The following is a 26,874-nucleotide window of genomic DNA, read 5'->3' on the forward strand; positions in this document are numbered from 1 at the left end:
AAAAAAAAAAAAAAGGCTAGTGAAAGGCTTTTTAGCAATAAAGAAGTTACCCTAGAAACTTTCTGTTTAAATAGCTACGTTAACTCTGATCTTTTGACACAGTCTGAAATAATCTGGCACTAATAGGGCTTTTATTGAGATATTGATTTATTTGGGAACCACACTCAGCTGTCTCCTGGTGGTGCTTAGGAAATGTGATTTCAGAGATTAAACCTGGGCCTCCACACATGCAAAGTGTGCTCCAGCTTGCTGGGCTACCTCTTGGCTTCACTAATAGAATTTTTGGAATAAAGAAGTATCCACTTCAGTTCCTACGATTTTTAAATATTTCATCATCTGGGGCTGGAGTGATAGCACAGCAGGTAGGGCGTTTGCCTTGCATGCGGCCGACCCAGGGTCGATTCCCAGCATCCTATATGGTCCTCTGAGCACCGCCAGGGGTGATTCCTGAGTGCAGATCCAGGAGTAACCCCTGTGCATTGCCAGGTGTGACCCAAAAAGCAAAAAAAAAAAAAAAATTTCATCATCATATTACATTTATTAAATTTCTCTGTGGTAAAGTTTAGAATATTTTTTACTATTTTTACTTTTTTGGACTTTTTTGGCTCTGCACTCAGGAATTATTCCTGGAAGTACTCAGGGGACCATATGGGATGCTGAGGGATCCCGGTTGCTTTGGTCCCTAGAATATATTTTGTGAGCATAGGTTTCAGCTTTGCCTAAAATGGCGTTGATTACAATAACTGAAGTGAAATATGATTTTGTTTTGTGTTTTACTTTCTATGAAAATATTTTGTAATTAACCAGTATTTTATGACATTTAGTCTTACAACTTTACATAATATTTTTGTATTATGTGTTACATGATTATGTATTATGTAATACATGATGTATATTAACACATCATGTGGTATAACATTAGGTTACTCTTGCAAATTTCTAAAATTTCTTTTTTGTTTGTTTTGTTAATACCAGCTTCTGTGTTTGTCTCCTGGCAGAATTCAAGAGAATGTGTGAAATAAGGAATCTAGCTCAGGCTCTTGCATGCAGCAATGCACTCAGCCTGCCCATTAAACTATGAATGTAATCCTTAAATTTAGTGGGATTATTGTCACTTGGAAGAACAAATTTAGTATTGTGATGTAGCAGTTAGTAAATTAGTAATGATTAAAGAAGATTATTTGGGGGCTGGAGCAATAGTACAGCAGGTAGGGCGTTTTCCTTGCACGTAGCCGATCTGGGTTCAATTTCCAGCATCCCATTTGGTCCCCCATGCACTGCCAGGAGTAATTCCTGAATGTAAAGCCAGGAGTAGCCCCTGTACATCGCTGGGTATGACCCAAGAAGCAAAAAAAAAAAAAAAAGATGATTTAATCAATAAGTAGTTATTATAATTTATTTTCTGTGATCTCTGTATATTGCCCTTGGCACTGGGCAAAGCAGTTTAGTGTTATCTGTACATTTAGCCTATAATATATTTACATATATCTATATGTGTGTATATGCATATATACATCTATATGTGTTGTATATATATGTGTATATATTTCTCCTTTTTTTCAGAATGGTTGAAGAACCCTCTCTGGCTCCTCTCCAGACACTCACATCTAACACACCCATGTGGGCCTGTCGTCTTAGGAGCTGTCAGGTGAGTTAAAATTAATTCTTGGGTGCTAGAGATTTAGTACAGTAGGTAAGGTACTTGACTTGTACACACTGACCCCGATTTGATCCCTGACATCCCATATGTTCACCCAAGCACCACCAAGAGTAATTTCTTAATAGTCAGTAGTAACCTCTGAGCATCGCTGACTGTGACCCCCCAAACCAAATAATTACTATGATTAATAATTATAATACAGTACTCACAATAGTTATTAATATAATTAAAATTATATAAGGGCTGGAGCACAGCAGGTAGGGCATTTGCCTTGCATGTGGCCGACCTGGCTTCGATTCCTCTTTTCCTCTCGGAGATCCCGGGAAGCTACTGAGAGTATCTCACCTGTACGGCAGAGCCTGGCAAGCTACCTGTGGCGTATTTGATATGCCAAAAACAGTAACAAGGCTCACAATGAAGATGTTACTGGTGCCCACTTAAGCAAATAGATGAGGAGCGGGATGACAGTGATGACAGTGACAGTGATATAATAATATATAAGTATATCTATAAATATTTTATTTAAACATGGATAAATAAAATCACTATAGCACTGTTATCCCATCATCCATTTGCTCAAGTAGGCACCAGTAACTTCTCCATTGTGAGACTTATTACTGTTTCTGGCATATTGAATACGCTCCGGGTAGCTTGTCAGGCTCTGCCATGCAGGTGGGATACTCTCAGTAGCTTGCCGGGCTCTCTGAGAGGGAATAAAATCTATAAATGAAAATAAATGTACAAATATTTATGCTTATATTTATAAATGTTTATATTTGTAAGCAATTACATAAATGTAAAATATTGCAAAATAAATATAGTTATAATGACTATTATTATTATTGTTATTATTATTGGGTTCAGAGAAATAGTGCAGCGTGTAAGCCACTTGCCTTGTATACAACTGACCCAGCTTTGATCTCTGACTTCACATATGGTTCCCCAAGCATAGCCAGGGATGACTTCTGAGTACAGAGCCAGGTGTAAGCCCTGAGCACTAGCAGTTCTGGCCCCAAACCAAAACAAAATTTTGCCTACCTTCTTCTTACCTATCTTCATTTATTATGATTCATCTCAAATTGCCTGTGTTTTGGAGGTGGGATGGGGGATGGAGTTTAGATTGCATCAGGGGTGCTCAGACAGTTGGCATTACTTGATGCTACTCCTGGCTCTGTTCTCAGGCATCACTATACCATATGCAAGGCAGGTATCTTAACCCCTGTACTATCTTTCCAGCTCCTAAAAGTTGTCTTTTTTAAAGTACAGCTAACAGGACCAGAGAAATAATACAGTGGATAGGGCACTCGCCTTGGACAGGTTCACTACCCAGCACTACATATGGTCCCCCAAACCCTATCAAGAGTAATTCCTGAGGACAGAGTCAGGAGTAAGTCCTGGACATTTCTAGTGTAATCTCAAACCCCTTCAAATTAAAATAGTGGCTATAACTGTCAGTGCTGGGGGCCCGGGGCCACTCCTGGTAGGGCTCTGACCTGCACAAACCAGTTGTGCTTGGGACCTACTAGGATTTGAACCTGTGGTATTCAAAGAGCTATGCAGTATTAGTTCCAAACTCAGTGCCTTGCACATAGTAGGCATGTGCTCTACCATTTGAGATCTCTCTGCAGCACCTAATTGCCTGGTAATTTTATATTAGCTTGAGTTATTTATTATTACATAATTTTTAGATTATTTTAGGGAAGATACCATGCCTCTAGTCTACCTGTAAACCAAAAATGGTAAATATTTAGGCATCAAAATGCTTGTTTTAAACACATTTCTTAGTATTGTAAGGGAAAATATTTCATTTTAATCTGTTTCAGAAAAAAAAATCTAATAATATTTAATAGTGAGATATTACTGTTGATATTACATTTCTTGGCACTATTACTTTTATAACTTACATATGACTAAAATGTAGTATTTGGACAAATTTTAATCACAGTCAATCACAATCACAATATCTCGTTAATCACTGATTTCTCGGGCGGGCTCAGTAACATCTCATTTCGTCCTTTACCTGAGATCTTAGAAGTCTATTTCGACTTGGCCCTCCTAAACGATGTTACACTGGAGGCTCTTCAGGGTCAGGGGACTGAGATCCAGCTTGTTACTGAATTTTGCATATGAATACACCATGGGAAGCTTGCAAGGCTGTCCCATGTGGGCAGGAAACTCTCAGAAGATTGTCAGATTCTCCCAGAGGGAGAAGTAGGCTAAAGATATCGCTTCTGAGAGCTTGCTTTTAAGTCTCTCTCTGGATGTTGGCCGTTGATGGGATTACACACACCTGGTTTCCTCTGCCGGTACCTTCATGCATGAGGCCTGTCCGACATGTAGAGAGGAGCCTCCAGCATGGCTGCAGCTAGGTTCCAGTGGTCTTCGGCCTCCGGGAGCTCTGCTTGTGGTGGGGAGGGAAGCTGGAACCCATTCCCTCCGAGGGGCCCCGGAGAAGACAGCCAGGCATGTGGGCAAGAGACTAATTTTAATACTGTTATTAAATTTATTCCTGGTATAAGACTGATTATGTAGAATTATTTCTTTCATTGACATAGTGTTATATATTATATTTAATTTATTTTAAAAAATAAGTAAATATAGTGTTAAATAAATATCAAATAAATAAATAAATATTGTTCAGACCCAGTTGTACTTGGTGATAATGCCCAGTAGTACTTAAAGAGGATCATGTCCACTGCTCCAAACAGTGTAACTTGAGGTATTACTGTATGAATTTGAAATTATATTCTCAAAACAGATATCCGGAGAATATCTGTTTGATGATACTTGAATTTTAAGCAGAGCCACTTATTTTAATAGCTCATTGGTTTTATGGCATTTTTTTTTTCTTTTTTGGGTCACAGCTGGCAATGCTCAGGGGTTACTCCTGGCTCTGCACTCAGGAATTACTCCTGGTGGTGCTCGGAGGATCATATGGGATGCTGGGAATCGAACCCGGGTCGGCCACGTGCAAGGCAAATGCCCTACCCACTGTGCTATCGCTCCAGCCCCTTTGTGGCATTTTCTTTTGAAAATTGATGAGTCTTAAATCCTGGAAAACCATGTCATTAAACTTTTTTTTTTTTTTTTAGTGAAACATATTAGCTAGTAATTTTGTTATTTATTTCTTTACAGAGAATTGGAGATTCATACCGTGGCTACTGTGTTAGTGAGAGTGAACTAGAAAGTGTTCTAACTTTTCACAAGCAACAAACAAAGAGTGTTTGGGGTACCCGCCAATCTCCAAGCCCAGCCAAGCCAGCTACACGCTTGATGTGGAAATCACAGTATGTTCCATATGATGGAATTCCATTTGTCAATTCAGGTACTTTTAAAAATAAATATTTTATTGATTGGTTGATTAATTGATCTTTTTGGGTCACACTTGGCAATGCTCAGGAGTTACTCCTGACTCTGCACTGAGGAATTACTCCTGGCAGTGCTCTGGGATGCCAAGGATAGAATCCAGGTCCTCCATCATGCAAGCCAAACACCCTACTCACTGTACTATCATTCCAGCTCCTAAAATAATTACTTCAAAAGGTTTAGCAGCAACCAGGGTTCATTGAGAAGACGTGGTTTTCTTACAGTGGTACATTTTTGTATTTCCTAAGGTTTTTATTTTGATAGAACATAACTTAATAGACTTAAATATATGTTAATGTAAAAAGAAATATATATTGGCTTCTGTGAAACTCAGTGGTAGACACAAGCTTTGCATGTGTGAGCCACTGGGCTTGATCCCTGGCACCAAAATTACTAACAAGAAATAGGACATTTTGTAACAAATACAACCATTGTTTTATCTTTTTAATATTCTATTATTTTATGTTAATAAAATGGCAATTTATTAGATTACATCTATTTAGATATTCTGATAAGTAGATGTTATTTTTCAATATTACAATAAGTAGCACTGTTGTCCTATTGTTCATCGATTTCCTTGAGCGGGCACCAGTAACATCTTCATTGTGAGACTTGTTATTGTTTCTGGCATATCGAATAAGCCACAGGTAGCTTGCCAGGCTCTGCCGTGCGGGCAAAATACTCTCGGTAGCTTGCTGGGCTCTCCGAGAGGGATGGAAAACTTGAACCAAAGAATAATCGAGCAGAGGAATAATAAGTAGAAGATAAAATATTGAAATTAAAATAGAATATTTAAGTAACTTAATTCAATTTCAATTTAAAATATTGACTTTGGTAGGCCTATTTAATATTAAACAATAGCATGATTTTTATACTTTAAAAGGTTATAAATTTGAACTTATTTAAAAATTTCATTCATCTTTTTTACATTTTTATTTTGGGGACACACCTGAAGGTGCTCAGGGTTTACTCCCAGCTTGTTCAGGTATTGCTCCCAATTACTCAGGCAGCCATTTGGTATTGAGGATTGAACTCAGACTGAGTTCCAACCTTTTTTTTGCCATGGTGGGTGAAGGGACAGGGAGGCTACATCTGTCACTATGTTTAAGGCTTACTACTGGCTCCGCATTCAGGAATCAGTGGTGAACCTATGGGGGCCATGTGTGGTGTAAGAGTTTGAATCCAGGTCTGTTGCAGGCAAGGCAAGCACCTTATTCACTGTACCATCAACGCTTCAGGTCCAATCCTTGATAGTTGAGGTTCAATCCTTTAACCCTGAGCTATGGTTCGCATTTATTTACTTTATCCACACCCAGCGATGCTCAGGGCTTCTCCTGGCTCTGCATTTAGAAATCACTCATGGCAGAGCTTGGGGAACCATATGGTGCGCCAGATCAGACCAAGCTTGGCTCCCTACAAGGCAATTTCCCTCCTGACTACTGTTTCTCTGACCTGCACTACATTATTTAAAAATTTTATCCAGATATTCTCTTTTTCTCTCCCTCCGCCCTTAATGGGTATGTAGCCTCCCAAGCAGTGGTGGGAAGCCTGGGACCTACTCTTGGTAGTATCAGTCTGGCTGTGTAAGCTGACTAGTTCATTGTGGAGGCTACTAAGGCCACCCTCTGCAATTATTAGGGGCCAGGCATGAGCTCTATTCTTTATTTTATATCCCTGCCCATTTTTTTTTTAATTTTATTTTTTTATTGAATCACCATGTGGAAAGTTACAAAGTTCTCAGGCTTATGTTTCAGTTATACAATATTCAAACACCCATCCCTTCACCAGTGCCCATATTCCACCACCAAAAACCCCAGTATACCTCCCACCCCCACCCCCCACCCCCAACTGCATAACTGATGAATTTCACTTCATTTTCTCTTTACCTTGATTACATTCCATATTTCAACACAAAACTCACTATTGTTGTTGGAGTTTCCCCCCAAGAAAGACAGCCCTACTACCAAGGAAGCATTTGATAATTAATTTTCCATTGCTTAGAATGAAGAGATTTGTAGCCCCACTGCTCCAAGTACATAACTTTTTTTTTTTTCTTTTCCCTTTTCCTATTTTTTTCCTCCTCCTCCCCCTTCCCGAGCCTCATAGTATAGTGGATGCCACGCCGCGTTTCTCCTTGAAAATGGGAAACAACCGGGAAAGAGGAATATTTTCTTTCTCAGCTGGCTTGGGGCTATTGCTTAGTTCACAGTCTAGGGAAATAGCTGCTACTTTGATTACCTTCAATATTTCAACAAAAAAACTCAGTTATTGTTTGGAGTTTCCACCCAAAGTCAGACCTGCTAAAAAGGAACCATTTCACATTGCTGACAATTAAGAGATGTTAAGTTTTGGATTTCTGTATAAAGTCCAGGGAAAATTCTGCCAGAAACTGCATAGCTCAGCTTACAGTCCCAGTGCATTGCTGTAAGAAGCTGCTCTGGATGCCAAAATGGGTTCGGCCTCTGGAATCAAAGTCTTTAGGCACAGAGGGTCCGTTTCGCTCTCAGCAGCTCCGGATTTATCTGGGCTGAGGGCATGGTGTAACACCCACTTCCCATGATTGCCTAGGAGCCCCAAAGTGTAAAAACTGTATACCTCTGGGTTAGGAGTCTTAGAAGGTGGCTTGTGCCACGTGGATATTGCTGCTGCTGCTGCCATTTTCCGTGCAGAGAAACAGGGTGGACAGGAAAGATCCATCCCTGGGCAACTCGGAGTTGTAGCCCAGCTCGCAGTCCCAGTGCATTGCTGTAAGAAGCTGCTCTGGATACCGAAATGGGTTAGGCCTCTGGAATCAAAGTCTTTAGGCGCAGAGGGTCCGTCCCTGCCCATTTCTTTTCTCTTAATTGCCTTGCGGAACAAATTTGGATTTTTTTCTTTCTTTCTTTCTCTCTCTTTCTTTCTTTCTTTCTTTCTTTCTTTCTTTCTTTCTTTCTTTCTTTCTTTCTTTCTTTCTTTCTTTCTTTCTTTCCTCCTTCCTTCCTTCCTTCCTTTCTTTCCTTCTTTCCTTCTTTCCCTTCCTTCCTTCCTTCCTTCCTTCCTTCCTTCCTTCCTTCCTTCCTTCCTTCCTTCCTTCCTTCCTTCCTTCCTTCCTTCCTTCCTTCCTTCTTTCCTTCCTTTCTTCCTTCCTTTCTTTGTCACAAACGGGTTATTCGTGGCTCATGCACTCAGGAATTACTCCTGCCGATGCTCAGGGGACCATATGGGATGCTGGGAATTGAACCCGGGTCAGCTGAATGCAAGGCAAACGTCCTACCCGCTGTGCTATTGCTCCAGCCCAGGATTCATTTTATATAGTTTATAATTTGGGAATTACTATATAGAATCTAGAATTATATAGAATTCTCATATTACAGTTTATAACCTTAGGTACGTTGCCACAGTGTTTTTTTGTTTGGTTGTGTTTTCTTTTTTGTTTTTTTTGGGGGGGCCACACCCAGCTGTGATCAGGGCTTACTCCCAGCTCGGCACTCAGGGATCACTCTTGGCAGTTGTTTGGGGAACTGGGGATTTAAGTTTAGTCGATCATATGTATGGCAGATCCCCATCTGGCTCTATTGTGACTCTGTTGCCTACAATGTTACTAAAAGTAGACTGATGTTTATTGACACAGTAGCATTTGAAAAAATTACAACGGATTTACCATAGGACTGGTCAGACTCCAATAAACCTAAAAATAAGTGCCTTATTTCAGGATTATGGGAATATTAAGTCATAATGGACCTTGGAGGATGAAGAAAATTGCTCAGAGGAAGATAAAATAAAATGAATACTAATTTTCATAAGTATTCTATTAAATAAGTACAACATCTCCTAACCCTCTTTAGTTTTCTTCTTTTTTGAATGGGGTTGTACTTCATTTAACTGTACTCAGAATTTACAACTTTCTGCTCAGGGATTACTCTTAGTGGTGATAGGGGGAATTTATGCACTAGTAGGAATCAAACTAGGGTCTGATATGCAAAACAAGTTTCTTAGCCCCTGTACTATCTCTTTGGCCTCTTAATTCCTATCTTAATTCTCTGCAGGCAACCAGTGTATGAATATAGCATATATTTATATTTTTGTACTTTACCATGCATATTTGCATGTGTATTTTAAATTTATAGTGACCTACAAACATTGTCTTGCAAGCATTTTCTCTAACTCATTTTAAAAATCTATACTTAAAGATCCTAGTCACTTCAGTTTAGTTGTTATGTAATGTTTTGCTATTTGACAAAATTATTGTTAGTATTTTGGGTATAAGGGTCATATATCGTAATGATCAGGGTCTACTTCTGGCTTTATACCCAGACATTAATCCTGGTGATGCTCATGTACCATGCATTGCCAAGAAGGGCCTCAGCATGCAGAACATTTGTTCTTGCCACTTAAGCTAGTCCTGGCTCCAACCCACAATTATTGTGGCTTGCTAGTGATCAGGTAGGTTGCTTCCAAATTTTCAATATTAACAAGAATGCTGTAGTTAAGTCTTCACGTATGTTTTCTGTTGAAAAGGTACAGTTTTTAAAAATATATGTAGGGGCTGGAGCAATAGCACAGCGGGTAGGGTGTTTGCCTTGCATGAGGCCAACCCAGGTTCGATTCCCAGCATCCTATATGGTCCCCCGAGCACCACCAGGAGTAATTCCTGAGTGCATGAGCCAGGAGTAGCCCCTGTGCATCACCGCGTGTGACCCAAAAAGCAAAAAATATTAAGAAATAAAAAAATAAAAATAAAAGTATATTTATACTTTAGGTTGGAGTTGTAAAGTATGCCCATTTTATCTTTACAAGATTATCTCAAATTACTCCTTAAAAGTATAGGACCCAAGTCTCTTCTCTAAAATTTTTTTGGTGGCTAGAGCAGTAGTACAGCAGGTAGGGTGCTTGTCTTGCATGTGGCTGACTTAGGTTCGATTCTAGCACTCCATATAGTCCCCTCGTTCCCCACCAGTAATGATCTCTGAGAGCCAGGAGTAAGCCCTGAACACATCCAGGTATGGCCCCAAAACCCAAAAAAAAAAATAGTTTGGGGGGCTAGTGTAGTTAATTCTGAATTTTCAAAATAGCATCATCATCATCCCTTGATCTCGAATTTCTCAAGCGGTCTCAGTAACCTCTTCATTCGTCCAAGCCCTGAGATTTTAGAAGCCTCTCTCTACTCATCCTTCCAATGATGCCATACTGGAAGCTCTTTCAGGGTCAGAGGAATGAGACCCAGCTTGTTACTGGTTTTGGCATATTAATACACCATGGGGACCTTGCCAGGCTCTCCCATGTGGGCAGGAAACTCCCAGTAGTTTGCCAGGTTCTCCAGAGGGAGAAGTAGGCTATAAGATATCACGCAGCCACTAAGGGGCCGCATGCTTCCTGGAGCTGGCTTTTAAGTCTCTGGATGCTGGCTGTTGACAGGATTACATGACGACGCCAGGGGCAGTCCCTGGGTGTGACTGCTTAGCTACTGCAAGATGGGAAATCTGGGCAAAGGAGGCCCAGTCCCGATCCAAGCAGCCTTGGAGGTCTCAGCTTCGGGTCCCACACACCTGGGTTCCTCTGTCGGTTCCTTCATGCGTGAAGCTCCTCCGAACGTTTGTAGAAGGGCCTTGAGCATGGCTGTGGCTAGACTCCGGATGTCTTCAGCCACCGGGAGCTCTGCTCGGGGTGGGGAGGGAAGCTGGAGCCCATTCCCTCCAAGGAGGCCCCGGGGAAGACAGCCAGGTGTGTGGGCAAGAGACTTTCAAAATATAATAAATTAATATTATAGATTAATATTAATATTATAGAAGGATAGGGTGCAGTGGATAGGGTTCGATTCCTCCGCCCCTGTCGGAGAGCCTGGCAAGCTTCCGAGAGTATCTCACCTGCACGGCAGAGCCTGGCAAGCTATCCGTGGTGTATTCAATATGCCAAAGACAGTAACAACAAGTCTCACAATGGATATGTTACCGGTGCCCTCTCGAGTAAATTGATGCGCAACGGGATGATAGTGACAGTGAATATTATAGAATTCTCTTACAGTATATTCTGTCATGTAATTAGGAGCTAGAGTGATAGTACAGTAGGAAGGTGGCTTGCCTTGTACATAATTGATCTGGGTTGGATCCCTGACTCACCGTCTGGTCCCCTGAGCCCACCAGGTATTAAGCACCACCAGGTATGGCCCCCAAACAAAAAATTATAATAACAGGGATGTTTCTAAATAGCTTTGTGAAGTTCAGGCCAAGTTTTGCAGCTAAATGAGATCTAAAATTTTCAATTTTAGAATTGCACAAGGATTGGCAACCTATACCTGTTTTTTGTTTGTTTGTTTTTGATTTTTGCTATTTGGGTCACACTCCGCGATGCTCAGGGGTTACTCCTGGCTCTGCACTCAGGAATTACTCCTGGAAGTGCTCGGGGGACCATATGGGATGCTGGGAATCGAACCCGAGTCAGCCACGTGCAAGGCAAATGCCCTACCCACTGTGCTATTGCTCCAGCCCCTGGCAACCTATACCTGTTTGTATTCTTATAAGCAATATATGAAAATTGGCCCTACTCCACATTTTTTATATTTCATGACTTTGACAAGGTTAGTCCTTTAAATTTCTTTAGAGATGGATCAGACTGATGGTACAGTGGCTGGGGTGCTTGTCTTATATGAGGCCAAATGGGGTTGAGCACTGTTAGGTGTGACCCCAGAACAAAACCAAAACCAAAAAATCTTTAGAGGAGCCAGAGAGATAATAAATAGGTTAAAGTGCATATTTTGAACATACCTGACCCTAGTTCAGCCTCTATCACCACATAGTTTCCCAAGAACTGGCCAGACAGCATCACATCCTGGGTCAAGGGGATCTTTAAAGTTTCCCATGTATATCAAAGTATTTGTAATTATACATAAAATTCCATGAACCATGTAACATCAACTTCTGTAGCTATAATGGCAGCATGTGTTCAGTCTTGTTTCACCTCTACCCTGCCTGTTTCTTTTTTATCCACCCCAGAATAATTTTACAGTAAATTCTAGATATGTTATTTGATTTAAAATTGAGGTTTGCATCTCTGAACAATAAGTATTCTTTATGTACCTAGTTTTGTATATAATAAACCCATTATCATACTCCAAGGAATCAGCATATTTATTTATTTATTTATTTTGCTTTTTGGGTCACACCTGGCGATGAACAGGGGTTACTCCTGGCTTTGCACTCATGAATTACTCCTGGCGGTCCTCTGGCGACCATATGGGATGCTGGGGATCGAACCCGGGTCGGCGGCATGCAAGGCAAATGCCCTACCCGCTTGCTATCACTTCAGCCCTGAATTAGCACATTTTTAATGCATAAAATGTTCAGTGTGAGGAAGAGAGCAACACACTGTGGAGTTACCACTGGACCCCAGAGTCACCATTCAGTTGAAAATTTAATTCTAGCTGTATCATCCCAGTTAAAATCTTAGAACTCCTGTAGCAACATCTCATACTGTGTACATGGTTTTATGACTCCATGTGGTTACAACAATCTTCACACACTTACCTCTAAGTAGGGTACCTTTTGGTCATCTTTAGTAGATTATTCATAACAAGCAATACAAAATAAATTGTTTAGGTTCTGCTTTGGGGACAGGCTTTGGGGAATGGGGTAGAATAATTTGAAATATGGTGGTGGGAAGGTGTAATAATGGTGGGATTGGTGTTGGAATATTGAATGTAATTAATTATTTTGAACTTTATAAAAATAAAATAAAATTTAAAAATTTTTCAGTGTTCACATTTCTCCACCTACCTTTTTTCATTTGTTCATGCTCACATACAAAATTTATTATTATATTTGATTCACAAAGCTCTTAAATTTCTTTATATCCAAAAATTTCTCTCCTTTCTTCCCCATGTAGTTTGTTTAATGTAAAGTTTGCCGTATTCTGGAATTGCTTATTTTATTCCTGTGGTGTTCTGTAGCTGTCAGTGCAAGCTAAGAGACCTAGGAACACAAAGATTATTATGCAATATAGGGCTGATGGGTCAAAGATACACATGCAATGGATAAGCTGAGAGATACCATCCATGCAGGTCTCAGACTGATGGTCATAGGACAAAGTTTATTAGTGGAGGACAGTGGTTATATAGGGGTAGAAAAGGATGCATTATGTGTGGATCTGGAGATGGATCTGGAGAGGAAGAAGGATTCACTGGTTACATGGGATAGATGGCATGGGGTGTCATGAGGTGTCACGGGATTTCTATGAGTTAATGCAAAGGTGGAACAATAAGCTTTACAGACATTAAGGTATCAGCTCTCCCTAATCTCAAACCCTGGGTAGAGGCAGTTGCAAAGCCGTTGAGCCATGCTAATTGCCTGAGAATGTTGGTTCCCCTAACAACCACTCAACCTCCTCAAGGCTGGGACGTGGAGTTTCTCCCTTCTCCCCTCCTTCCTCCTTGCACAAGCCCAGCAGCCTAGACACAGAGCTGTGCCAGCAGGAACTCCAATAGTGTAGTTCAACATGATTTTTTAGAGGGGTTGATGCATTCTCTAGCTGTGCTCAGGGCTTACTTCTGGCTCTCTGCTCAGAGATCACTCTTGCCTGTGCTGAGGAGATCATGTTGTAGTGCCAGGGATGGAACCCTGGCTGGCTGCATGCAAGGATATAATCTCTGTATTATATCTTTGGACTCAACATATTTCCTATATTTCCTAGAAGCTGTCAGACTTAGAGGCTTGACTAAATAAAAGTTTAAGTTTTTCAAGAATACTTGGTGTGCTGTGTACTTCTAATTGCTACCTATACATAAATTATGTTAAAATTGATCAGCCATAAATTCAGTTATTTTAGAATACTGCCAGTATTTTGGTTAATCTGAATGTAAGATAATACTTTAGTACTATTTTAATTTGTAATTCCTGTTTATTATTGAAGGTAAACATCTTTTTGTTCATTTATTACTTTTCAATTTCTGAATTATTATACTTAACTAAAATTATTGACATTTATAATTTATTTTTTGTTGTGTATTTATGTATTGTAAAGTATTCCAAAACTTGTTTTCCTTTTACATTTACATATGATCTCTTTTAAAGTTGAAGTTCTAAATTTTAATATTGACTTTACTGTTGCATCATACTAGGTTGGCCTGGTTGCTCCCACAGGGAGCTTAAGGCTTATTGAGCCACTCCCAAAACAGAGCAGTGGAGGCACATCCAATTCCATCAGGCACGAATAATCCTAAATTGCTTTACTCTTTCCTTTATGTCATTTGTATGGTTTATTTAGCAATGTGTATGCAAGACATAGGAAGACAGTTGATGTTATGCTGTGTAATATGGGAGTTAATTGATTCCAAAATAATATTTACTCCTGGGCATCCATATTTACTTGACTTAAGCTTCAGTTGCCCTTAGTTCCTAGCACTAAAAGAGCAGGGTCCCGACAAAGGGACTGGATGGACAAACTGAGTTACACTGGCATTGAAATGAACCAGGCCAAGCACCATAATACTTAACTATAAGTTAAGAGCACGGTCATGGACAGACTCTGTCGTGACCCAAAAGAGGCAGCTGAATAAGGACCCTGCTGGGGTTAGGAAAGACTAACCTGGCCTGAGGACTGTGGTCTGGAATATATAGTGAGATGTTCCCAGGAAGAACCAAACTTCAGCTTAATATATCTCTTACTGTGCTCATACAAAATGACATTTCTAGAAATATTACAAGAAGTAAATTTACTGTAACTTTAAACAGATTAGCTGAGGAAAGGAGAAAGCAATACACCCTGGATGGAATCCTGCCCTTGGGTGAATCACCTAGTACTCTGTAGTAATCTCCGTTGATGAGATTTACCTTTGAGTTAATCTCCTGAAGGAGTGGCCTTTACCTCTCTTTTTTGTTATGGTAATATTCAACCCCAGCTTTGTATCCCCACCCTTCATGATTCTTACATAACTGTGCTGTAAAGGGTAAGCACAAAAGAGAACAGAACAGAGAAGAACAGAGAGACGAGACTAGACCTTGGGGAAGGAGAGCAGAACAGAACAGAACAGAAGAACCGAACAGGACAGGACAGGAGGACAGGACAAGAAAGGATAGGACAGGAGAGGACAGGACAGGAGAGGAAAGGAGAGGGAGGGGAGGGGAGACAAGATGAGATGTGGGGGAAGGAAAACAGAATACTGTGGAATGAGACTCTGGGACTGGATTCTGGGAAGGAGATGCTGAGAAGGAGATGCTGGGAAGGAGATGAAGACTAGATGCTGAGAACTTGACATTGAGGATGAGAAGGTCGACGACTAAACGTTGAAGATGAGGAGGAAAACTGAGACTTTGGAGACTTTGAGGTCTGCAAGGAAACTCGGATGATGGAACTCTGATGACTGGGATTACGGCCAAAACGACGACTAAGACTGCACCTTAAAGGGAGAGATTGGACAATGCCGGGGAGGAGAGAGAAATAAACCAACTGCCGACTAGCCTGGGGCCCAGTTCCTGTTCTTCCATCCATATGTCACCTCTCCTTAGCCCGTCATCCGGCCTGGGGAGGCGACTCTCAGTCACTGAACGTCCTGTGTACTGCCTGCACGGGCCCACCAGAACGCCCATTACTCTTTTTCTCTTCTCTTACTAGAAACTTAGACTTTACCAACAATTAAATTATTTAATTATTTTGGTTTGGGGCTCACACCTAGCAGTGCTTAGGGCTTACTCCTAGTTCTGTGCTCAGGGATCTCTCCTATTGTTTTGGGGGAAACTGTATGTGGTGCCAGGGATTGAACTTGGGTGAGCCACAAGACAAGTACCCTATCCAATGTACTGTATCTGGCCACAACAATTTATTTATTTTGGGGTCACATCCTGTGGGTCTCAGAGTACTCCTAACTTTCTACTCAGAAATTACTCCTGGTGCTCAGGGGACCTGACTCAGAGGATACCCAGGGATTGAACCTAGGTTGGCTGGGTGCAAGGCATATGCCCTACCTCCTGTACTATTGTTTTGACCCCTGGCACCAACAATTTATTGGAGTCTTTTTGTTTTTGACCACATCATTCTCTTCTCAGACAGGTCTTGGGCAACCATATGTGGAATTAAATCCAGGTCAGTTGCATGCAAGGGGAGCTCCCTGTCCATTGTTCTCTCTCACTAAACCTTATTTTGTAATTTTGAAAGTACTGTAGCATTGGTGTATACTATAGGATATTCAGCTTGAAATCTTTTTTGGGGGAGGGCAGGGCACACCCATCGATGCTCAGGTTACTCCTGGCTCCACACTCAGGTCATTCCTGTCGGTACTTGGGACCATTATGGGATCGAACCCCAGTCAGCCGCATGCAAAGCAAGCATCCTCCCTGCTGTACTATCACTCTGGCCCTCAATTTGAATCTTAAACTGCATAGTGTTTGAATTTATTTATTTTTGTTAATCTATTACTATGTAATAAGTTACTCAAAACTTGTGGCTGGAGATAACATTTATTACCGTAACATTTCTGTGCGTCAGGAATTCAAAAGCTACTTAGCAGAGTGGTTTTACGTTAGGTTTTCTCCTAAGACTACAGCTAAGGTGTAAGGTTTTGGCTGGAGCTACAGTCATCTCTGGCTTGACTAGGGGAGTATCTGCTTCTAAACTCATTCAGGTGGCAGGCATTATTTTTGCCATATGGGCCCCTCCAAAGAGGCTGTTCATCACAGTGCAATCTAATTTATAGCAAGAAGGTGCCCTGTTTTGGGGGCCGGAGTGATAGCACAGTGGGTAGGTCGTTTGCCTTGCACGCGGCCGACCCGGGTTTGAATCCCAGCATCCCATATGGTCCCCTGAGCGCTGCCAGGGGGTGATTCCTGAGTGCATGAGCCAGGAGTGACCCCTGTGCATTGCCGGGTGTGACCCAAAAAGCAAAAAATAAATAAATAAATAAATAAATAAAATAAAAATAACATCTTGTCACTTCCGCTATATTTATTATAAGTAAATTAATAATCTTATTCCATGCTCCCATTGAGGGGATTATACAAGAATATTAACACTAGAAGGCAGGGATCCTTGGGGTCATTTTGGAGGCAATTTTTACATTATTTTAACAGATCAGGTGAAAATAAAGTAATTGTAATAAAAAGCTAAAGTACACATTAGAAAATATAGACTTCGCTAACTTGTCTATAAAGTAAATTTTATTATTAAATGTTATACCATAAGTATTAGGCATTCAGTAAGTGTGTTTGCTGATTATCATAATGTGGTTTATTTGGTAAATGCTGCAATAAACCTATACATTTATGTGATTATACTTCTTAGACTTACTTTTTTTTTCTGAAGTTGTTTATGTAAAGATTTTGACATTGCCACAAATTTACATTTTTATATAGTACCCAGAACAGATGGTTATTTAAATTAATATCAATAGTTGGTTTTGGCCCACAGGGAGTAGAGCTGTGGTAATGGAATGTCAGTATGGGCCAAGGAGAAAAGGTTTCCAGTTAAAAAAAATCTGCGAACAGGAAAACATGACTTGTCAACTCTACAAAGCTACTTGTCCAGCTCGGTAAGCATTATTTCCTTTCATTTATTATTTATTCGGGACTTATTTTAAGTAATTAATATCACATTTTTATTGTTTAAAAAGTGTCACTAAATGAAACCTAAGTTTCCCTCAACCCTGTTCCTTATGTTCCTCTTTCAAGCAACAATTCTGTTCGTTTGGGGTTTTGTTTTTGTTTTTGGGCCACTCCCAGCAATGTCAGAGGTTACTTCTGGTTCTTCATTTAGGAATTACTTCTGGTGATGTTCAGAGGTTCATATGGGATGCTGGGGATCAAATCGGGGTTGGGCCATGTGCAAGGGAAGTGCCCTACCTGCTGCTGTAGGTGAATTTTTATTAATAAGTCCTAAACCAGACATAGACCTGAAAAACTATTCTTTTATTATAGACAAAGCTGTTGTTCATAAAATTGTACATGTTTTGTACTATTGTGCAAGTATAGCAATAGGATAAATTCCTTTGACATAAAATTAAGACAGTTTCTTTTTAAATGTTTATGGGTGTTACAGAGTTGCTTTTTAGACTAAAATGAGCTGGGAAAGAAGGCAGTTATATTCACACCAGGAATGTATGAGACTAGCATAATATATTTTAGATAAATGGGATTTGAGAATGAAAAGATGTGAACCAATAAAAGATTTTAAGTAATATCCTTTACTAATATTTTGTTTTTAAACATTGAAAGTTTAAAACTATGAGGTGAAACAAAAAAGGTATGTAAATATTGGATTTAGTTTATCTTTGAATATTAAATATAAAAATCTCATTGTAAACCAGCATTCTCAAGAAGTATTAAAATTAAGTTTAGGGGCCAGAAAGATTACATAGGAATTAAGATGAATGTTTGCATGTGACTAGTCTCAGTTAAGTCCCCAGCACTTATGTGAATTGCTGAACTATCACCAGTGCATCCCAGGAGGCCTTGGAGTACTACTTGTGTGACATGAATAATACTGGGTACCACAGGGCTTGAGCAGTATAGCATCCTCTGGTTCTTGCATTGAACCTCTGGTTCCATTGGCTAAGAATCACCAGGTGGGGCCCCCAGGCTTCCTGAGCACTGCTTTGGATACTCTGTCCCTCATACTCCCGAGACAATTTTGAAGACTTTCTCTCTCTCTCTCTCTCTCTCTCTCTCTCTATATATATATATATATATATATATTTATATATATATATACAGCTCATAATGTTAAATTTAATATTTAAAATTGACAAAACAAAAATCATCATTGCATTTGGTGGTGGCTACGGTAGAGGTGGGATTGGGCTATATCTGTCTGTGTTGGTAGCTTAGTCTTGGCTCTGATTAGGGGTCACTTCTGGCAGTGCTCTGAAGACAATATGTACTGGATGTAGCACTAGGATTTGAAACATATTACCATGTGCAAAACAGCACCTTAATTCCATACTACTTCTCTGCCTTCAACTGCATTTTAAATATAACTAACACATTTTTATGTAGAACTGAGGAAAAAACCTCTAAATATAAATAATTTTATTCTCTATTATTATGCTTTATATTTGTATAGTTTTTGTGTCCAGCAGTTACACTGGGCACCATGGGAAGGAAGATGACAAAATGGTATACAATTTTACATATCAGTGGAGAACTTTTATTATTGAGTTGGACCAAAAGCAAAAAAAAAAAACAACTGGAGAACATAATAGTGTAGTATTGGGTATAAAATATTTGGATTCACTACTTTAACTAATTAAAAAGAAAATGCCATTTAACCTGAATTCTAAAGTTTAGATTTAATTTGGGTAGAGAATTAGAAGTTATGGTAGGCTAAGACAACTGTGGGGTGATTTTATGTTTGGTATCAGAGGAGGAAGGAATTTTGAGATGCTAAACTACACAGGAGAAGGGCTTCTATAACTGAGTCAGTTGAAGTTAAGGTTAAGTCAGAATGACATAAAATGCCTCAAATGCTGTTAAGGAATTTATATTTTATCAGAGTAAGTAGATTCTTGAACAGAGAAATGTAAAATTTTTTTTGTGGCATTGATGTATGGAACAGATTTAAGTAATAAAAATGAAAAGGAGAGTGATTATGGCTTCTAGGAGAATGGAGAAGAAACAAATTTGGGGAGAAAAGTTAATATTCATAAGTATTTACATAATTTTTATGTTTTCTTTTTCCTGAGGAGCTGTTTTCAGCTCAGTGTTTGGGGATTGCTACTTGTTGGATCTTGTAGTCTAAGAGAGCAAACCTGGGACTCCTATGTGCTCTAGTGTTTTGAGGTGTCTTCCCAGCCCTTTAGATAGTATTTTTACTGATCATGGTTAAAAGTTTGGTAAACATAAGGCATTGAGAATATGGCATATTTTTAAAAATAATCCTCTGAATGCTTTCTAGAGTAATTAAATTTTCTCCCATCTTTAATGCTTCAGCTTTCTGGTTGAGAAGTTACATCCTTTTGAGATTATAATATAAAGAAACAAATTCTCCTTTTTCCTTATAAAAAAGGATTTACATCAAAAAGGTGCAGAAATTTCCTGAATATAGTGTTCCAACAGACCCCAAAATTGACAAGAAAATAATCCGAATGGAGCAGGAGAAAGCCTTTAATATGCTAAAGAAGAACATGGTTGATGCTGGTGGTGTTCTTAGGTATGGCATTTCTACAGTTCTTTTGTTTTACAAATTAGCTATTTACAGTTAACGTGTGCAAGAATTCTTTATGATCATTGTAATTATGTTTTCCAATTATTTAAGAAATGGTTCCATAAGGTAGATATCTTTCTAGTCATTCTCTAGATATCAAATGATTTGCAGAGTCTGGGTTGTGGCTCTCTGATGTACACTTGGCCTTTCATGTGCTAGTGACTCGGTTCAATCTCCAGCACACTTTGAAAAAAAAAAAAAGACAAACATTTTTTTTGACCCTGTATAAAGCCATCCTATAATATTCTGTAATATTTCTGGTCAAAGATTTCTGGAAAATATTACCCCCTATAATTATTTAGAAGCTCATATGTTTAATACTTTGTTTCAGGAACTTAATAGAAATACGTTGCAATCATATATATGTATGTGTGTGTATGTGTATATATATATAATATATATATATATATATATATATATATAAAATCTCAGGGCTTACTCTTGGCTCTGTGCTCAGGGACCATTCCTGGGCTTGGAGGACTATATGGGGTACTGAGAATCAAACCCAATTGGCTGTGTGCAAAGCAAGTGCCCCTGCCTGCTATACTATGGCTATGGCTCTGGCCCCTCCCCTATATATTTTTGTAACCCATCTGTAAATATAGCAGCCAGAAATGAAATCAAGGTCTTATATAAAGTTGTACTTAATATTTTGTATGCTTCAGTTTTTTCTTTATTTTTCTTTTTAATATTCTGGGGACTACACCCAGCAGTGCTCAGGGGCCTAGAGCTATTCCTGGTATTTGTAGGCCAATTGATGCTCAGGACCACCAAAGCCACACCTGGCAATGCCTGGGTAGGGAACAGGCAATACCGGGGATCAAGCCTAGGGCTTCATACCTGCAAGGTATGTGATCTATCATTTGAGCTACTTTCAAGCCCTCTTTAGGGTTTTTTTTGTTGTTTGTTTGCTTATATGCTTATAAGCATGCCTGGAGGTACTTAGGGCTTATTCCTGGCCTTATGAAAGAAAGAAGTGATTTGGGGCATCCTGGGGAACTTTATATGGTACCAGAGATTTGAACCAATGTTAATGGGATGCAAGGCAAGTACCTTAACTACTTACTCTGTCTCTGGTCTCTCCTTATGTGCTTTAAAATATTTTTTGATGAATTAAAAATTAACATAGTTAATTAAATATTTCAATATGATAAACTTTTGATATACTATTAAATATTTCAATGTGGGGAACTTTTGTATACTATAAAAATAGGCCTTTTCTTACGAAACCAGTTATCTAAAGTATCTTTTATAAAATTATCAGTTAAAACAATGTCAGGGGGCTGGAGAGCAGCTAATAGGGCACTTGTCTTGCATGTCGCTCACCAGGTTTGATTCCCCAACATCTCATATGGTCTCCAGAACACTGTCAGGAGTAATTGCTGAGTGCCAAAAGCCAGGAGCAACCTTTGAGTATTGCTGGGTTTGTTGCAAAAGCTAAAAAACAAACAAACAAACCCACCCCAACACTCCCCAACCCACCCCAAAACACAGTATCCTGGGCCAGAGAGAGAGAGAAAGAGAATACAGTGGACATTACGGACAAGAGTTTGACCCCTGGCATCACACATGGTTCCCCCAAGTACTTCCAGGTGTGATTCCTGAGCACAATCGGGAGTAATCCTTGAGGACTGCTGGGTATGAACAAAAAAACAGACAAAACCAGAATCCTAGCAAATCAGTGTATTTTCCTAGCTTCTATCATTTTTCACTGCATTACTGTATGAGTGACTTGTATTAATTTCTGTTGCTTATTGGGGCAGTGCTGTAGAAGAGGCATATTGAGTTCCTTGAGAAGATTCTGGTTCTTTCAAGTAATCCAGTCTTGGTAGGCTCTGAATTATATCTTCTATGATTGAAATTATATACTCTCTGACTTATATCCTTATTAAGAATTGTAGGTGCAACAGAAAATTTGGAAGCAAATTGGTAGAAGAATGTAAAACATACAATTCAGGGGCTGGAGCGATAGCACAGCGGGTAGGGCGTTTGCCTTGCATGAGGCCGATCCGGGTTCAATTCCCAGCATCCCATATGGTCCCCTGAGCACCGCCAGGAGTAATTCCTGAGTGCAGAGCCAGGAGCAACCCCTGAGCATCACTGGGTGTGACCCAGAAAGCAAAAAAAAAAAAAAAAAAACACCATACAATTCAAAAGATGATATTAAATTCTTATTAAGTTTGCTGGTCTGGAGAGATTACTGAATAGATTGATTGCATGCTCTGCATTCATGGTGGCCTAGATTTGGCTCGGAGCACAGCATGATTCCCCAGCACCGAGCATTGCCAGGAACCAACCCTGGTTGGTTCAACAACCTGCACAATCAACCTTAAGTGTAGAGATGGTTGTAGTCCCTCAGCACCTCTAGGAGTTTGGCTCCAAAATAAGAATGTCTCATAGTTTAAATATTTACTTAATATGCAATGTTAAATACCTTTTAATGTACATTATAGTCTATTTCCTCCTGAACTTTTTTTTTTTTTTTTGCTTTTTGGGTCACACCTGGCAATGCACAGTGGTTACTTCTGGCTCTGCACTCAGGAATTACTCCTGGCGGTGCTTGAGGGACCATATGGGATGTTAGGAATTGAACCTGGGTCGGCCGTGAGCAAGGCAAACACCCTACCCACTGTGCTATTGCTCCAGCCCCCTCCTCCTGAACTTATTTTTGGCTTTTTGACCATATCCGGCTGTACTCAGGATTTACTCCTGGCTCTGTGCTCAGGGGATCAATTCTGGTGGGACTTGGGAGACCATATAAGCTGCCAGGGATTAAACATAGGTTGTCTGTGTGCAAGGCAAATGCTCTACTCTCTTTACCCCCCAAATTTGGAGTCATAATGAAAGTGTGTAAAGATTAAAAAGATTTTTATTTAATTGTGTTTAAAGCCAGTCTTAGAAGAGTTAAGTAGAGGATATTTATATTTGTACTTAATTCAAAAATTATATATTTAGTATGATTTACATTTTTGAGGGTTTTTTTTTAACATAAGTAACTACATTTTATTCCTTTGCCTAGTAATATAATTTAAAATACTCTTTCTTGTCAGGTGGTATGTACAGCTACCCACACAGCAAGCTCATCAATATCATGAATTAGAGATTCCCTACCGCCGCTTGTCATCTACCACTCTTCCTATGCCATCTCTTGAGGAAGAGAATGCTGCAGTTAGGGATGAGAATTGTGCATTAGCCTCACGTCTGCATCCTAAAGTAGCTTATAAGATTCAAGAATTAGTATCACAAGGAATAGAACAAGTATATGCAGTAAGGAAACAGCTAAGGTATAGTAGATACAAACTTCTTTTACATATTTCATTTTTGTTTTTGCTTTAAATAATGCACTTGACATTACAGACATTTTCTAGGATATATGCTATCGAATAGGTAAGGAATATAGTTTTAAAGTTACTTTAATTGCTATTAGATTTTATCATTATAACAAAAGAACATAAAACTTTAGGTTGGAACCAGAGTATAACTTCAGAATATTGTCAAGATTACTAACACCAAGAGAAAGCAGAAAGGAGCCTGTATATGTTGTCTAGGCCTTAAAGAAACCACGTAATTTTCCCTTTGACCACATCTATATCTACCAGAAAGGTGAGATTGTATACTAAAGGAAATGCTTACTGTTCAGAAAGGAATGTACTACAAGTGTTACTATGATGAGAAGTTAGCTTACAGTAGTACCCAACATGTAGTTGGCCTTGTAAACCAAACGAAGGGAATGAGTATTGCCAAGAGAATTCATATTTATATTAGATATATTAAGCACAGTGAGAACCTAGATAGCTTCGTGAAACATGTGAAGAAAATTGATAAGATAAGGGAGCCAGAGGCCAGAGTGATAGCACAACAGGTAGACATTTGCCTTGTACACGGCTGACCCGGGTTTGATCCCTGGCATCCCTGAGCAGGAGTAATTCCTGAGCCAGGAGTCAGTCCTAAGTGTCACTGGGTATGGCTCACCATCCCTACCCCCAAAAATAGGGGGGAGCCAAAGAGAAAGATACAATACTTGGGTTCAAATAAAGCACCAACCTTCTACCCAGGGAAGCTCACTTTGTGAGAAACAATGGAAAGGAATCTGAGCTGCTGAGAGAATATTCATTCTCTAGAAATTCGTAGTATGACTGGTTAAAAAATACTCTGGACTATTGAAAAAATGATCATACATAGTTCTTTATCCAGTAAAATGCCATATATGGAAAACTAAACTAATTTTATTGATAGGATATAAAATTTATTATTTATTTTGTGATACTTAGTATATGTCAGCTAGATGTTGTATTAAGCCCTTAATATGTATAATCTCATTCATTCTTACAATTCTGTAAAATTGATATATTTTTACCCAGTCTGCAAACTAGGAAATGGAGATCAGGGTGTTAAATAACTGGCCAAACTGGTAAGAACTGAAGCCTAGGTGTAATTCAACAAATTTTGCTCTTTTGCTCTGAGTTCTGATTAAATTGAACTTGTTCCTACTGCTTATTGTATAGTCTTATCTTAATGATAAAATGTGTATTCTCTAGGATTATTTCATAATTAATAAGTGGATTTTATATTTAGCAGCTTACTTAGACATTTTATATTAAAGTTCATTGGGACATTGTTAGAACCAAGGTAAAATTTGGTAAAACCATTCATTATTTACTAAACCTTATTTAATATTTGCTTACCTAATATTTACTGATCTTAAAGACACCCCTATGATAAGATCTATCATATACACAGCATATATATATATGTATATATATATATATAAAATGAACTTTGTAATTTCTTTTGTGTAGTTTTAAGTAATTATGTGGCACCTTATTTTATACATTCATAACATTTTGAGCACATTCCATTTTGTGTAATAAATGCCGCCTTTTGGAAGCACTGTAACACAATAGTTATGAATATAACCTCTGTGTAGGCCCAAACTCACTCACTTACTTGTTAGGTTCATAAATATGCACAGTTACTTAACTTCTAAAGCCCTCGGTTCCCTCATACATAAAATGGAAATGATCATTGTACCAGCTCCACAGGATTGTAGTAAGGGATAAAGGAAATACTTTAGTATGAAGTATTTAGTACCTCATATAGTAAGTACTCAAAAACCTATCATACTTGAACTGAAAGTAAATTCCTTTAAATCCATAAGTGTTGGGGCTGGAACAATAGCACAGCAGGTAGGGCGTTTGCCTTGCACTCGGTCGACCCAGGTTTGATTCCCAGCATCCCATATGATCCCCTGAGCACCACCAGGGGTAATTGCTGAGTGCAGAGCCAGGAGTAATCCCTGTGCATCGCCGGGTGTGATCCAAAAAGAAAAAAAAAATCCATAAGTGTTTAAATATGAAAATATTATATTTAATTAATCTGCATGAGTTTATTTTTGGTTTTAATCTGTCTTGGGGTCACAAGTGGTGGTACTCAGGGGCTACTTTCAGGTCCATGCTCAGGTGTCACCCTTGGCTTTGCTTAAAAGACCATGCTTTGCTGGAGATCAAGCCAAGACATCCCTCCTGCATGCACTCCCCACCTGTTGAGCTGTCTCTCAGTCCCTAGATGAATTGTTACTAACATAAGAGAAAAATTTTAAGTTAGAAAATAAGAATTATAAGCTATAGACCATGCTTTATAGAAGTTTGTGCTTAAGAGAGAACTTCTGATTGATCTAAAGTATATTGCCAAATTGTGTGTATTTTTCTTTCATATTCTCCACAGAAATTTTGTGGAAAGGGAATTGTTCAAACCTGATGAGGTACCTGAAAGACACAATTTATCCTTTTTTCCAACTGTAAATGATCTAAGAAATCACATCCATGAGGTACAGAAATCCTTGAGAAATGGAGATAATGTGTATAACTCAGAGATTATTCCTACCACGGTATGACTACAACCATAATTGCTTTTTTTGTTACAGAATTTTTCTCAGTTATTACTGTTTAGCTTAATAGTGATGGTTGCTATTAGGCCATACAAATGAAAAACTCAGATACTAATTCACTAAAATTTTGTATTATTTATGGAAAAAAACATGAATTTTCATCTTAGAGTATAATAACTGATTATATATTCTTGTTGTAAAATTAATATTTTCTTTAAAAATTAAATTTAAGTGATATTAATTGAATACAATCTCTTTTGAGGAAGTCACACAGAAATTTTCAGGGCTTACTCCTGGCTCTGCACTCAGGAATTTCTCCTGGCAGTACTCGGGACTAACGTAGGATACCGAAAATTGAACCCTGGTTGTTCGCCTGCAGAGCAAGTGATCTACATGCTGTACTATCTCTTTCACCCATAATTGGATATATTCTTATATATTCCCTCTTTTTTAAGTATCCAGACAAATTTAAATAGAATAATTCATACTTGAATGTACAAAGTGATATAGTGATTGGTACTTTATGCCATCTATGAATATTAGTCTTACCTTATACCATTAGAAAACTACTATTGTAGTTTTCCCCTTCATATCAATTATCTCTTCAAAAATTTTACCTCATCTCAGGGATTAATCTGACAACTTAAAAACTAATAGTTGTAAAATATGCAGTAATTATGGCATTAAAATCTCAGTAGTAGTTCCTGTGCTCTCCAAAATTTTACTGTCTGACTTTTATTCAAAAAATCTGAATAAATTTCAGATTTTTTCTAATGTTAGGGCCATGTATTTTTGGCACCCA

The 26,874-nt window shown here is 38.9% G+C and overlaps 1 protein-coding gene across 3 annotated transcripts in view; it reads left to right on the forward strand.

Moving 5' to 3' along the window:
* Positions 1–26,874, forward strand: part of CARF (calcium responsive transcription factor) — a 52,934-nt gene that overhangs the window by 16,526 nt on the left and 9,534 nt on the right. For 2 of the 3 annotated variants that reach the window (XR_008627240.1, XM_055120468.1), the window contains exons 9-15: positions 1,564–1,648; positions 4,796–4,985; positions 16,039–16,075; positions 17,379–17,516; positions 19,988–20,131; positions 23,236–23,469; positions 25,910–26,072. Coding sequence is in view for 2 of the 3 variants with exons in the window: in XM_055120468.1 (XP_054976443.1) it covers positions 1,564–1,648; positions 4,796–4,985; positions 16,039–16,075; positions 17,379–17,516; positions 19,988–20,131; positions 23,236–23,469; positions 25,910–26,072 (991 nt within the window). In the remaining variant the exon portion in view is untranslated. The remainder of the gene's footprint in view (positions 1–1,563; positions 1,649–4,795; positions 4,986–16,038; positions 16,076–17,378; positions 17,517–19,987; positions 20,132–23,235; positions 23,470–25,909; positions 26,073–26,874) is intronic. The other variant, XM_055120469.1, reaches the window with a different exon arrangement.

Source organism: Sorex araneus, chromosome X (assembly GCF_027595985.1).
Source record: "Sorex araneus isolate mSorAra2 chromosome X, mSorAra2.pri, whole genome shotgun sequence".
NCBI classification, from domain to species: Eukaryota; Metazoa; Chordata; class Mammalia; order Eulipotyphla; family Soricidae; genus Sorex; species Sorex araneus.